Below are 14227 nucleotides of genomic sequence, written 5' to 3'. Positions count from 1 at the left end.
AAAAGTTTGCAGCCATATACAGATTGATTAAAATGTATTTCAACATTGTTTGTTAGCACATACATAGACAAGATCACCCAATGTGTCTTCTAACCTAGTGTCCCTGATATAATTCCGAGCTCACCTCAGTCTCGCTGATAACTTAACTGTTGGACTCATTCCAGTTTCTTGGAAGTAATTACTACTTGATACATCCCAGTTTCTCAGATATATACAGTTCTCTACAACATGGTCTCTTCCGTGTAAATAAGGTTGCACTGAGAAGATTGTATTGCCTTCCTCCATGATGAAATAATTAGGTGAGAGATTGAGGGCTGGGGACCTGCCACTCTCCTGTCTCCATTTCAATTTAATTTATGGAAAAATATACATTAATAGCCTTTCTGCTCTGCTGCCAATTGAGACAGTTAAGCAGTAATTAATGCCCAATTAAGTATCCAGTCATGGTAGTTGGGAAAGTTCAATGGGAGGGGAGCAAAACAAACAAACATGTAGGTGGTTTGTGACCTCCCAGGAGCAGGCTGGGTTAGGCATGGGGTTAGAATGTGGAGGGGTGTGGGATGGTTGGTGTGAGGTGTGGGGATGGTAGTGTCAGATTGAGGGATCTGGAATTAGGAATAGAGTGGGCTTACTGAGAGCTATGCCCCTGCTCTTGCTGTCTATTTCATAGAATGGTAAAATCAAAACAGTGCAGACAGAGGCCATTTGGCCCATTGAGACTGCAGTGACCTTCCAAAGAGCATCACACCCACACCTGACCTTAGCCCATAGCCCCACAAGGAGAACATGTGTACAGCATACAGACTGTAACCCGAGGTTGGGATTGAACTTGGCCCCCTTGGCATTCTGAGGCAGCAGTGCTAAGCACTGTGCTGCCCTCACCTGTACCTTTCAATTTCCATACTGTGAAATCCTTTCCACTATCACTCAGCTCTGGCCTGGCTTGCTTATTGATCCTGATTCTGGGAGATGTTATTCCAGCAGTCACCATGGTGGTGCTACTGAGTGAATGTGCTCACACACAATTAGAGATTGTAGAGATTGTCTGCTCCCCATTGGTGGAACATTGTGTTCCCAGGATCTTTAATCCCCAAAAAGCCTAACAGTGACCTGTTAATTTCCTGTTTGGCTCATTTCCCAAAGGAGACAACTCAAGTTTCCTGCTGACTCTCTTACCAATGGTTGAGACTATAAAATTCCTCTTTCTCTTTGTAAGTACTGTTGTGATTGCCCCATTATCACAGCTATAGTTTGATCTAGCTTTCACTTGTCTCTCATACATAGTTAATGCTAAAATTACTTGTTGGTTGAGTTGACACTATTAAACAGTGTTTAGTCTTTCTAACATTGGGCTTCCTATGGTCATTTTGATAGTTATTGTTAGAATTGTCTATCTCTCAATATAGTATTGGACATAATCTCTCTGGATAGGTGCTGCTGGGCCAACTTAATAGTCAGACATCAGAGAGACAGAAGGTTTTGAAGATTATCGTAGAAATGTTTGGTAGCACATGGAATAATTCACTAGAAACATTAATGGAAGCAAAATCATATTAGCTTGAAAAGGAAAGTAAGTAGAACTTTAAAAGAGTGAAAAATAGAGGAGCAGAACAGAGAAAAATGGGAAGCCCATCTAGAGAGGACAAGTGGGAGAAGCCAAACCATTATACATATTCACATGGGCAGTGGGACCCTGACTATGAAAGGAATTTCTCCAGAGAACACCGAGAAGCCACAATAACACAACTATAATTGGAGTAGTTGATCAGCTGAAAAGCCATGGTCATGTGACAAGCCAGCTAACCTTTTATATGTTTAAGCATCTCTTTTCCTCATACACCAACACAAGTATATGAAAACATGGACAAAACAAAATTGTTGTGTGGATCTTTCTCTCCAGATAGCTTACAAGTTATGAACGCTGACAGCATTTTTGATTCTCCATGAGCTGTAACTTGAGATCTTAACAAAAGAAAGAGCTTGACTGAACAACTACAATCTTCTTACAAATGGATAGTTAATCCATTTTCATCTTTAAAACAGGGAGAAAGTGAGAACTGCAGATGCTGGAGATCAGAGTCGAACAGTGTGGTGCTGGTAAAGCACGGTTGGTCAGGCAGCATCTGAGGAGCAGGAGAGTTGACGTTCTGAGCATAAGCTCTTCACCTGGAATGGAGGGGGTGATGGTGGCCCAAGGGGGCTGCAAAATAAATGGGAGGGGGTGGGTGAGAGGAACATTGCTGGCAATGCCTCCTCCCACCCCTGTAAAAACTCTACCTTTTATTCCCAGTTCTGCTGCCTCCGCTGCATATGCTCTCAGGAGGACCAATTACACCATACAACATCCCAGTTGGCCTCCTTCTTCAAAGACCGCAATTTCCCCTCTCATGTGGTCGATGATTCCCTCCATGCATCTCCTCCATTTCTCGCATCACCATCCTTGAACCCCACCCCTTCACTCGCAACAAGGACAGAACCCCCACTGGTCCTCACCTTCCACCTCACCAAATTCCAGATGCATCACATCATCCTCCACCATTTCCACCATCTACAAACAGACCTCACCACCAGGGATATATTTCCCTCCCCACCCCTATCTGGATTCCATAGACACCATTCTGTCCACGACTCCCTTGTTAGGTCCACACCCCCATCCAGCCCGCTCTCCACTCCCGGCACCTTCCCCTGCCACCACAAGAGGTGTAAAACCTGTGCCCACACCACCCTCCTTACCTCTGTCCAAGGGCCTAAAAGATCCTTCCACATCTGACAGAGATTTACTTGTACTTCCACACATATCATCTGCTGTGTCCGTTGCTCTCAATGTGGTCTCCTCTACATTGGGGAGACAGGACGGCAACTTGCGAAACATTTCAGGGATCATCTCTGGGACAAATGCACGAAACAACCCCACTACCCAGTGGCCGAACACTTTAACTTCCTTTCCCACTCCACTAAAGATATGCAAATCCTGGGCCTCCTCCACTGCCAAACTCTAGCCACCCAGCGCCTGAAGAAAGAATGTCTCATCTTCCGTGTTGGGACCCTCCAACCACACAGGATCAATGTGGATTTAGTCAGTTTCCTCATTTCCCCTTCTCCCACCTTATCCCAGATTGAACCTTCCAATTCAGCTCCGCCCTCTTGAACTGTCTTATCTTCCTTCCCACCTATCACCTTCACCCCCACCTTCACCTACCTATCGCCTTCCCAGCTACATTCCCCCCAACCCCACCCACTCCCTTTTATCTCTCAGCCCCCTCGGGCCACCCCACCCCCCATTCTTGATGAAGAGCTTATGCTCAAAACGTCGACACGCCTGCTTCTCAGTTGCTGCCTGACCCGCTGTGCTTTTCCAGCACCACACTCTTCGATATCTTTAAAACACTTGGTGCTGAACTGAGGAGAACCACCAAGTTAAACCAAAAGCCAGCAATGTCACAAAAGTGCAAAATCCATCTATTTTACTGAACTTAATGTATTCTCCTTCTCTGGAATCTATTTTGCACTTGTTCAATTTCAAGTGTCTATGAGGAAAGTCAAAATGTTTTTATAATTTGTCTCAGACAGGACTAATTACAATAAAACTTTTTTTTCTCTTAAAAATGTCTGCTTGGGAGTTTTTATAATCAAATATAAGCAGTCGAACACTGACTGAATTGGTAAGCATAACCTTTTTAAACAAAACTTCTGCTGAGGTGAAATCGATTGAGAAAGAGGAAAGCACGCACTCTTCCTCACGAGATCATAGCAAAGTTAACATGGAGACTCTGGGTCAAATTGCACTTTCAGAATTGGTTTTTAAGTAAATATTTCCAAATATATTGGATTGTAACTTTACTGCAAGGGAGTTCCTGCAATTTTTAATTTTGTGATCCAATCTCAGTCATTTTATTATCAAGAATAACTATGCTAAAATAAAGCTTGACATTTAAGCATGTACTTGCTTGCCAAGTCTTTGGCTACATTAACTTTTGCCTAGCACATCAGTTTCAGCTAATTGTTGATAGAAAAATATACTGGTTGCCAGAAAATATAAATCCTTTGAGTTAGTACTGATGCCAAATAACTATTATCCCCATGCCCCAAATCTTCAACCTCCAAGATCTTGCAGAGTTCTTTTATAGGCACATTTTCTGCAAACTTACAAATTAGTTTCATTGTTATGGAACAGAAGTCCTTTAAATTGGAATCGTTCATTGCGACATATGAAGCGAAGGAATAACTAATTCATATTCCCTCACTGAAAGAACCAGATAAGAGACAGCATGTAATTTTTTCAGTAGGGATAGGGGAAAAGCATTCTATGTGAACTTGTTGTTTATTTTCCAAGGGTGTATTTTAAAAAAAAAAACTTTTAATTGTTGTTCATTCGAAATGCGGTCAATTCTCAACATGGAAATGTGTTATTAATGCGTGTTATGGACCAGGCCAGACCCCCTCAAAACATTTCAAGATCCTACCTTTCCTAATTGTTTTAATCAGGTGTATAGTGAATATTCCAGGAGTGATTCAGCTAGCCCAAACACTTAGCGTTGAACAAAACAAGCAATTTATTTACCGACTACTGAATGAGGCACGAACAAAAGAGAACCAAATTTAGAATAACTTAACCTATCTGAAAACTCAATCGACATGAAAACACAACTTAACAAAGAACTGTTCCAGTTTTCCATAACATCCCATAACACCCTTTGGCAAGAAGGTAAATTCAAACACAGGAGAGAGATTGCAGCGAGAGAGGATCAACGTGGAACTATTTCTTTGGGTCCAGCAGCTCCTTTGGGTTCCCTGTTAGAACCTTGACCAGCTGCTTCAAACAGACAGCTTGCTAAAACCAAACCAAACCCCTGAACTGGGAGAACTGGCCATTCCCCTTTCATTGTACAAGTATTTTTTTAAAAACTTAAAAGCTTTTTCAAGTATTTCCAGACGAATCGGAACCTCTGCCTTTATGGCCTCTGTCATAAAAAAATCTTCCCTCCCATTTATCTCTCAGCTCCCTTGAGTCACTTCCCCCAATCCCGATTAAGAATAATCTTTTTAAAGGAGCAGCAACGTCACATGTGATAGGATCCTAGACCGGGAAACAGTGCAGAAAGAAACATTTCTTAAAAGGATCTGTGGAATCTTCAGAATTTTTGAAAATAAGTTGCTGAAGAGTTATAAACCTACTAAGTGTAGTTTTCTTGGATTAAAAAGAAATCCTTATCCAGATGACATTGTGACTTAACTTGGAGACAATATCATTATGATGGAAGTTAGATACAAAACCGTGTGGGCTAGGAAACTTAAAGGACAGGCAAACATTGAGGAGCTGGAGGCAGAGAAAAAGTGGACACACAGCCTCAGAGGAAAACAGCAAATCACTTTCAGAAAGAGGTCCACTTTTTTTCCTTTAACTGCAAACAAGTCCACACCAACTTGGGCGGCATGGTGGTACAGTGGTTAGCACTGCTGCCTCACAGTGGCAGAAAACCCAGGTTCAATTCCTGCCTCAGGTAACTCTATGTGGAGTTTGCACGTTGTCTGCGTGGGTTTCCTCCCACAGTCCAAAGATGTGTCAGTTAGTTGATTTGGCCATGCTAAATTGCCCATAGTGTTAGGGGAATGGGTCTGGGTGGGTTGCTCTTTGGAGGGTCAGTGTGGACTTGTTGGGCCAAAGGGCCTGTTTCCACACTGTAAGTAATCTAAAAAAAAGGAGCTGTTGACAGTAATTATGTAACTTCTAAAAAATAAAGTTTTGAAGACACTGCGTTAATTTTTAACTTCGCCTCCTGTGAAGACCTGGCAGAGTAAATCATCCACCCAATAATGAAGTTGAAAATTATCGCAGTATCTTTTCCTGAAGAGTCTTGTTTACTCCAGACTCACCAAAATTGCCTGAAACTTGGAAAGCAGTGTGAATAGCTCAGAGACACAAGATAGTTGGATGTTTCTCAGAAGCAGCAAAACTATTAGAGTGTTATTAGTTGGCCCATTGAACATTTTCTCTCAAAGGGCCATTAGTATATGGAATTATCTTCCCCAGAAGGTAGTGGAGACTGAGTCACTGAATTTATTCAAGGCTGAGTTATATAGACTTTCGATAGTGAAGGAAATTCATGACTATGGACTCAGAGATGACAACCAGATCAGCTATGTTTTTTTTGAATAAAGGAGCATTTAACGGGACAAATCAACTGCTACTCTTCCCATATTCCTCAAAGGAAAGCAGAAAAACTGTTATTGGGACTGCTGTAGTCTGACAGAGAAAGAGCTTAGAGTAACACATGAGCTAGGAATGAGGTAACTAGAAATGTTGAAGGATTTATGTTTTACCTGAGCACCTCTCAGTGGGTGAACAAATCATCCACCTGCCCATGGAAATTGAAAATTATCCCAGTAAATTTTCCTGAATAATTTTGTTTACCTCAGGGCCCAAAATCTTCCTTATGTGTGAAGGATAGTGACATTGGATATCCACACTCTCTTAATAGGGAATGATTTGATTGAATATAGTGCAGCTAGGGAATGTTCATTCCAAGCATATAAATGCAAAGTCAGTTTCTGGTCACCATGGATTAAATTTTAGTCCACTGGGAAGTAAAGTAAGGAAATAAAATTTTCCATATATTTCAAATAAGTTTTGTTTATGTCTTAGTGCAGAAATGTTCAGTGTGATTATGGTAGAGTGAGATTTGACTGGAGGCACATCCTTTGAGAATGTTCAACAGTATGAAACATTGCAGCACTTTCCATTGATGTTTCCTTGTAAAATTTATAATAGCATTTGCTTTATGTTTTATGAATGAAAGCATTAAAATGTAGCACTTTTCTGAAGCAGTTGTGATTAAATCCAGGACTTCAAGTGTCTTTCAGACTTTTCCAGATCACTTTCAGACAAAACTTTCTTCCATATTTGAGCAGAGCAAAAAAGAGTCTACAAGCCGAGGTTTAATTAGCTGCTGGTAGTCTGATTCCTCAAAGCTTTGTGGACAGGAAGCTGCCAGTCTCCGCAATGCTGCCTAGAATAGACAGAGTCATAGATCAGAAAACATCATATTGATATAACAACTGAATTAGTTAAGAGCTAATGCCTGGCCAGAACCTGTAAAACAAAGTGACAGTGCATAACGTAACACTTCTTATAATAAATTTATTTGCTGTGAAGAGGCATTTGTTTGTTAATTCAGCTGTTTTACATTAAATATATTATTTTAATCTATTTATCGGGATGTCTTTTTAATACTTTTATCATGTAATTTATCACCACTTCTATTTTCACATTGCTAGCCCATGCTTTTATTTCTTTTGCATGTATTTTTCTTCCTGGCTGTTGGTTCTAATGGCCTTTAAAGATCCTATGATTAGCAGGAGAAAGGAAATTTCTAGGCGTGTCTATGTCAATATTCCTCCCCCAATCTTTTCATTCATTCAACTAAAACAAAGAACTGCAGATACTGGCGATCTGAAACAAAACAGAAATAGCTTGAGAAACTCAGCCATCCCGGCAGCATCTGTGGAGAGAAAGCAGAGTTAGCATTTCAAGTCCAGTAACCCTTCTTCAGAACTGGAAACAATAACTTTGCTTTCTCCCCATAAATGCTACCAGACGTACTGAAATTCTCCAGAAACTTCTCTTTTTTCCTTTCATTCATTTGCTGACTTTAGAATTATATGACATAACCTGTTTGCTGCTTGAAAAGTTGGTTTGATGTCTGATGGTTGGGAAAGGCACTACATCAAAATGCAAGCTTTTTAAATCTTAAGCAAGTTTATTTTTTTTTGAGAGGCATCGACTCTTACTTAAATACAGTTCTAAGCTTGCCGGTAGCTTTAATATTCACCATCCATGTAGCTACTTACAGGTTATTCCTCACAATGAGTGCCGAGAAGCTTTCTGCCACATGTGTTTTCCGACATACAGCACTGTTCAAGAATTGGAGTCCTGAGTCATTTTTTCCCATAGAACAGAGGAAATAAACCTTTCATGCTACACAACATTCATCACTTAAGCTTAGTATCTATCTGAATTCCTGATGCATCCTATTACTGCTACATATATGGCATTAAATATCTTGTATGTACTTGCATTTCCAGTCTGAAAAATTAAGTACTATTTTTGTGATAACAGTTCATCAATCATCTCAGATCAACTCTCAAAATGGGAATCTCCATGCAAATTCTGCTAAGAGGACGATTTCATACCTTGCACCTCCAGGCAGTAGAGTCTGTTCTGGCACATATTCTGTCCGCCTTTAGTAGTTTTGCTTTTGGTATCAATCCATCTCAATTTATAATATTTTATGATGATCATTTGAATTTTATGACTGATTTTTACTGTAGAAATTTAGGATATTACAATGTAGAAGGAAGCCATTATATTTGTGTTAGTTATTGACTATAGCAAACCAAAATTAACCCTACTGCTCTATGCTATCCATTTACAAACCACCCTCTGCGTCAAAATGTTGCCCCTTAAGTCCCTTTTACATCTTTCTCCTCTAGTTCTGGACTCCCCACCCCGGACCATATCTATTTACCTCATCCATGATCTATAAGGTCACCTCTCAGCCTCCAACACTCCAGGGAAAACAGCCCCAACTTATTCAGCCTCTCCTTATAGCTCAAACCTTCCAACCCTGGCAACATCCCTGTAAACATTTTCTGAACCCTTTCAGGTTTCACAACATCTTTCTGATAGGAGGAAGACCAGAACTGCTCACAATATTCCAAAAATGTCCAAAAGAATGTCCTGTACAGCTGCAACAGCCTGGAAATCTCTGCCAGGTGTGGAAGGATCCTTTGGGGCCTTGGATGGAGGTGAGGGTGGAGGTGTGGGCACAGGTTTTACACCTTGTGTAGTGTCAAGGGAAGCTGCCAGGTGTGGAGGATGGGTTGGTGGGGGGCGTGGAGGGGGTGGTGTGGTGTGGAAGGAGGAGGTGTAGTCCAGGTAGCTGTGGGAGTTGGTGGGTTTGAAATAGATGTCTGTGTTGAGTCAGTCACTGGAAACTGAGATGGAGAGCTCCAGGAAGGGGAGGGAGGCATACAAGATGGTCCAGGTGACCTTAGATCAGGGTGGAAGAAGTTGGTGGGGTTAGTAAACTGTTCAACTTCCTTGTGGGAGCATGAGGTGGCACTGATACAGTCATCAATGTAGCGAAGGAAGAGGTAGGGGATGGTGCCAGTATAACTGCGGAAGATGAACTGTTCCAAATATCTAGTAAAGACGCAGGCTTGGCTGGGCCCATGTGGGTGCCCATAACTATCCATTTGGTCTGAAGGAGAAGTTGTTGAGAGTGAGGACCAGTTCAGCCAATCGAATGAGTGCGTCAGTGGAGGGGGACTAATTTAGTGTGCAAGGAAGAAATGGAGGGCTTGGAGGACTTCACCATGGCAGATGGAACTGTACAGGGACTGGATGCCCATGGTGAAGATGAGGTGTTGGGGGCCAGGGAAATGAAAGTCATGGAGGGAGTAGAGGGTGTGGAAGGTGTGAAAGGTGTCCTGAATGTGTGTGGGGAGATCCTGGACCAAGGAGAACAGGACGAAATTGAGATATAAGGAGATAACTGCAGTGGGGCTAGAGTAGGCAGAGACGATGGGCCAACCGGGGCAGTCAGGTTTGTGAATTTTGGGTCAGAGGTAGAATTGGGCGGTGTGGGGTTCCGGGACTATGAGATTAGAGTTGTGGATGGGAGCTTCCCTGAGATGAAGAAGTTGTGGATGGTCTGGGAGATGATGGAGAATGAATAAAGACCTATCCTATTTAGCCATTCTTGATGAGTCAACCGCTGAATGCCAGGACTGAGCCCAGTGAATGTATTTGAATTGCCTTCAATGTCAATATATTATTTCTTAAATACGGGGGCTGAATCTGTACACAGCACTCCATGTGCAGCCCCAATAACATGCTGAATGCTGAAACAAGACTTCCCTATTTTTAAACTCCAATCCCCTAGTAATAAATCCATTTGATTTCATAATTACTAATTGCACATCCATGCTGACCGTTTGTGTTCATGCACAGGAATATCCCACATCTCTCTGTGTTATACTTTTGTGGCGTTTCTTTCCACTTAACCAATAATCTGTTTTCATTTCTTCCGTTTAAAGCACATGACTTCATACTTACTGCATTAAACTCCATCTGCTGTACCCACTGTCTTCATTCTTTATGAAGCTGCTAACCCACCAAAGCAATGTTTTAGAAACTGCTCTGTCAGACCTCAATCTTGGGTAGGAGCTAGCAACATCTCAGGGCACACTCCATGATCAGTACCGACACAAACTCCACCTTCACTGACATTGGCACCTGACACCTACCAAGCCTAATCACATCATCATGACATATCTCTGATCGACATACCATATGCTTCTGCACTGTAAATGCTGTATGTTGGAACACATTGGCAACTTTCATTGTAATACTGCTATGAGAACATTTTACAGACAGGCACAGGCATCCAGTTCAGAGATTGGATCAAGCTGCTCAGGTCTGAGGCGTAGAGATGGCCATCTCTCATGATCGAAGAGGATTAGCTCTAAACAAAGTCAACCAGGACTGCATTAAGGTTAAAAACAAGGACTGCAGATGCTGTAATCCAGAGTCTCGATTAGAGTGGTGCTGGAAAAGCACAGCAGGTCAGGCAACATCCGAGGAACAGGAAAATAGACGTTTCAGGCAAAAGCCCTTCATCAGGAATAGAGACAGGGCGCCTGCAGAGTGGAGAGATAAATGAGAGGGCGATGGGGGTGGGGAGAAAGTAGCATAGAGTACAATAGGTGAATGGGGGTGGGGATGAAGGTGATAGGTCAGAGAGGAGGGTGGGGGAAGGTAGCAAAGAGTACAATGGGTGAATGGGGGTGGGGAGGAGGGCAGAGTGGATAGGTGGAAAGGAAGGATAGGCAGGTAGGACAGCCTGAGGGTGGCGCTGAGCTGGAAGGCTGGAGCTGGGGTGAGGTGGGAGAAGGGGAAATGAGGAAACTAGTGAAATCCACATTGATGCCCTCGGGTTGAAGTGTTCCGAGGCAGACGATGAGACATTCTTCCTCCAGCGTCAGGTGGTGAGGGGGCAGCGGTGGAGGAGGCCCAGGACCACCATGTCCTCGGCAGAGCAGGAGGGGAAGTTGAAATGTTGGGCCACAGGGCAGTGTGGTTGATTGGTGCGGGTGTCCTGGAGATGTTCCCCAAAGCGTTCTGTGAGGAGGCTTCCAGTCTCCCCAATGTAGAGGAGACCGCATTGGGAGCAACGGGTACAATAAATGATATTAGTGGATGTGCAGGTGAAACCTTGATGGATGTGGAAGGCTCCTTTGGGGCCTTGGATGGAGGTGAGGAAGGAGGTGTGGGCGCTGGTTTTGCAATTCCTGCGGTGGCAGGGGACGGTGCCAGGACGGGAGGGTGGGTTGTTGGGGGGCATGGACCTGACCAGGTAGTCATGGAGGGAATGGTCTTTGTGAAAAGCTGAAATGGGTGGGGAGCAAAATATATCCCTGGTGGTAGGGTCCGTTTGGAGGTGGCAGAAATGTAGAAATGTCGTCGGATGATGTGATTTATGCGAAGGTTCGTAGGGTGGAAGGTGAGCACCGGGGGTGGGGGTGGGGGGGGGGTCTGTCCTTGTTACAGTTGGAGGGATGGGGTTTGAGGGCAGAAGGGCAGGATGTGAATGAGATGTGTTGGAGGGCACCTTTAACCACATGGGAAGGGAAATTGTGGTCTCTAAAGGAGGAGGCCATCTGGTGTGTTCTGTGGTGGAACTGGTCCTCCTGGGAGCAGATACGGCAGAGGCGGAGGAATTGGGAATATGGGATGGCATTTTTGCAGGAGGTAGGGTAGGAAGAGGTATAATCCAGATAGCTGTGGGAATCAGTGGGTTTGTAAAAGATGTCAGTGGCAAGTCGGTCGTCATTAATGGAGATGGAGAGGTCCAGGAAAGGGAGGGAGGTGTCTAGAGATGGTCCAGGTAAATTTAAGATCCGGGTGGAATGTGTTGATGAATTGCTCAACCTCCTCGTGGGAGCATGAGGTGGTGCCAATGCAGTCATCAATGTAGTGAAGGAAGAGGTGGTGAGTGGTGCCAATGTAACTACGGAAGATGGACTGTTCTACGTAGCCAAAAAAAGAGACAGGCATAGCTGGGCCCCACACAGGTGCCCATTGCTACCCCTTTGGTCTGGAGGAGGTGGGAGGATTCGAAGGAGAAATCGTTAAGGGTGAGGACCAGTTCAGCCAAAATGAATGAGAGCGTCGGTGAAAGGGTACTGTTGGGGACGTCGGGAGAGGAAGAAACGGAGGGCTTGGAGGCCCAGGTCATAGCGGATGGAGTTGTCGAGGGATTGGATATCCATGGTGAAGACTGCATTAAGTCAGGGGATCCCAGTACGATAAGTTAAGGTCCGTGTCCACTCAGTCCAGGGCTGAGGCACAGTCATGTATTTGAGGCAGTCAGAGTCAGAGGTTTAAATCACAGGTCCAGGGAGTGGGCCTGAAATTACTGCACAGAGGCTGGTATTGTGTTACCAAGTCACCCCCATTATTTACTTGTGCACAGTGCACTGGCTGTAGTCAGCCAGCTCAGAGTCAATGCCCTGAATGGAGGAGATACTAAATCACCTGTTGATAATGGTCAGCCAGGGCCTGCTAATTGGCAAGGTTAATATCAATTAAGCATCTCAGACTCAGTGAGGTCCATCTGGTTCCAATCACTACATCCTTCCTCCAACCCCAATCCTTTTCCAGTGAGGTTCCTGTTCGATGATAGGACCACCCTACACACAACAACAGGAATAGCTCCAGCAGAGTTGTTGATGGGGAGAAGACTCCACATCAGATTACATTTGATACTTCCACATGTGGGGGGAGGTAAAACAGCATCAGGAACAATAGTGACAGCCACTTGCCTCCTCTAAGTAGAGGACAATTTAATTTGGGGGGGCGCATTTTGGTGCCAGAACCCAGTTTTGCCTACTCTGTAACCCAAGCTGATCACTTGGGATACCTGGATCATACATTTTTCCCATCTAAGATGTACACCCACCTGGGAGAAATGTTTAAGTACTGTCCAAATTCTCCAAAGTGCTCTTTATTGGTCTTCCCTGTTATTAGTACGTAATCCAGATAAACAGCAACCTGGGGTAGCCCTTGTAAAATGTTCTCCGTGCTCTGTCGGAGAAGGCTGCAGGCTGGTTTGTTCAATATCTCATTTCAGTTGCATGACACTGTAATCTTTAGCTATAAATTCTGGGTCTTATGCTCCACCACCACCCGAGGAAGGAGCAGCAGTCAGAAAGCTAGCGCTTCCAAAGAAGCCTGTTGGATTATAACCTGGTGTTGTGCAATTTTTACTTTCATTTATTTCTGCACAGTACACTGGCTGTGGCCAGCCAGCTTGGAGTCAGTACCTGAACTGAGGAGATTCTAAATCCTCTGTTAATATTGGTCACCCAGGGCCTGCTGTTGGCCCAGGTTAACAACACAAATCAAGGACCTCATAGTCAATGAGGTCGACCTGGTTCCAGTCACTACAGGGCCACATTCAAGTCCAATGCATGCTGGTCAGAGGATTGTCAGTCAGGAATCTGCACGATCAGTAGTCAGCTGTCCAGTCGGTTGTTGAGGTAAGGGAGGAGATTGCCGGGGCCTTGACAAAGATCGTTGTATCCTCTTTAGCCACAGGCAAAGTGCCAGAAGACTGGTGAATAACCAATTTTGTTCCTCTGTTTAAGAAGGACAAAAGGGATAATGCAGAAAATTATAGACCCATTGAGCCATCACTGGTTGGGAAATTATTGGAGAAGATTCTTATGAAGAGGATTTCTGTGCATTTGGAAAAGAATCGACTTGATTTGATTTAATTTATTATTTTCACAAATACCGAGGTACAGTGAAAAGTTTTGCTTCATGTGCAGAAAAGGCAGATCATATCATTCAAAGTGCAATAAGGTAAGAGAACAAAGTAGAAAATAAAATGTTATGGCTGTAGAGGAGGTGCAAAGAGAGCAATATTAAATTAAAAAAGCTGCATCAACATTATTGGTGCAGGCAGGTGCGTTCCCTTCACCACGCTTCCTTAGGTCAATGACCAGCTCCTTCATTTTGCTTACGTTGATGGAGAGATTGTTGTCTTTACACCATGTTGCTTAGCAGTTAACCTCTTTCCTGTACTCTGTCTTGTCATTGCTTGAGATCTGCCTGCAACAGTAGTGTTGTCGGCAAACTTGTAAAAGGAGTTGGGGCAGAATT

General features: G+C 43.6%; 1 protein-coding gene across 1 annotated transcript in view; it reads right to left on the bottom strand.

The window, feature by feature from the left end:
- Positions 1–3360: 3360 nt before the first annotated feature.
- Positions 3361–14227, bottom strand: part of LOC140493662 (protein inscuteable homolog) — a 422044-nt gene continuing 411177 nt past the window's right edge. The window contains exon 13 of the mRNA XM_072592362.1: positions 3361–7007. Coding sequence (XP_072448463.1) covers positions 6879–7007 — 129 coding nt within the window. The 3' untranslated portion in view covers positions 3361–6878. The remainder of the gene's footprint in view (positions 7008–14227) is intronic.

The sequence above is a fragment of the Chiloscyllium punctatum genome, chromosome 22, assembly GCF_047496795.1.
Source record: "Chiloscyllium punctatum isolate Juve2018m chromosome 22, sChiPun1.3, whole genome shotgun sequence".
NCBI lineage: Eukaryota > Metazoa > Chordata > Chondrichthyes > Orectolobiformes > Hemiscylliidae > Chiloscyllium > Chiloscyllium punctatum.
This window is presented reverse-complemented; position numbering and strand designations above follow the sequence as displayed.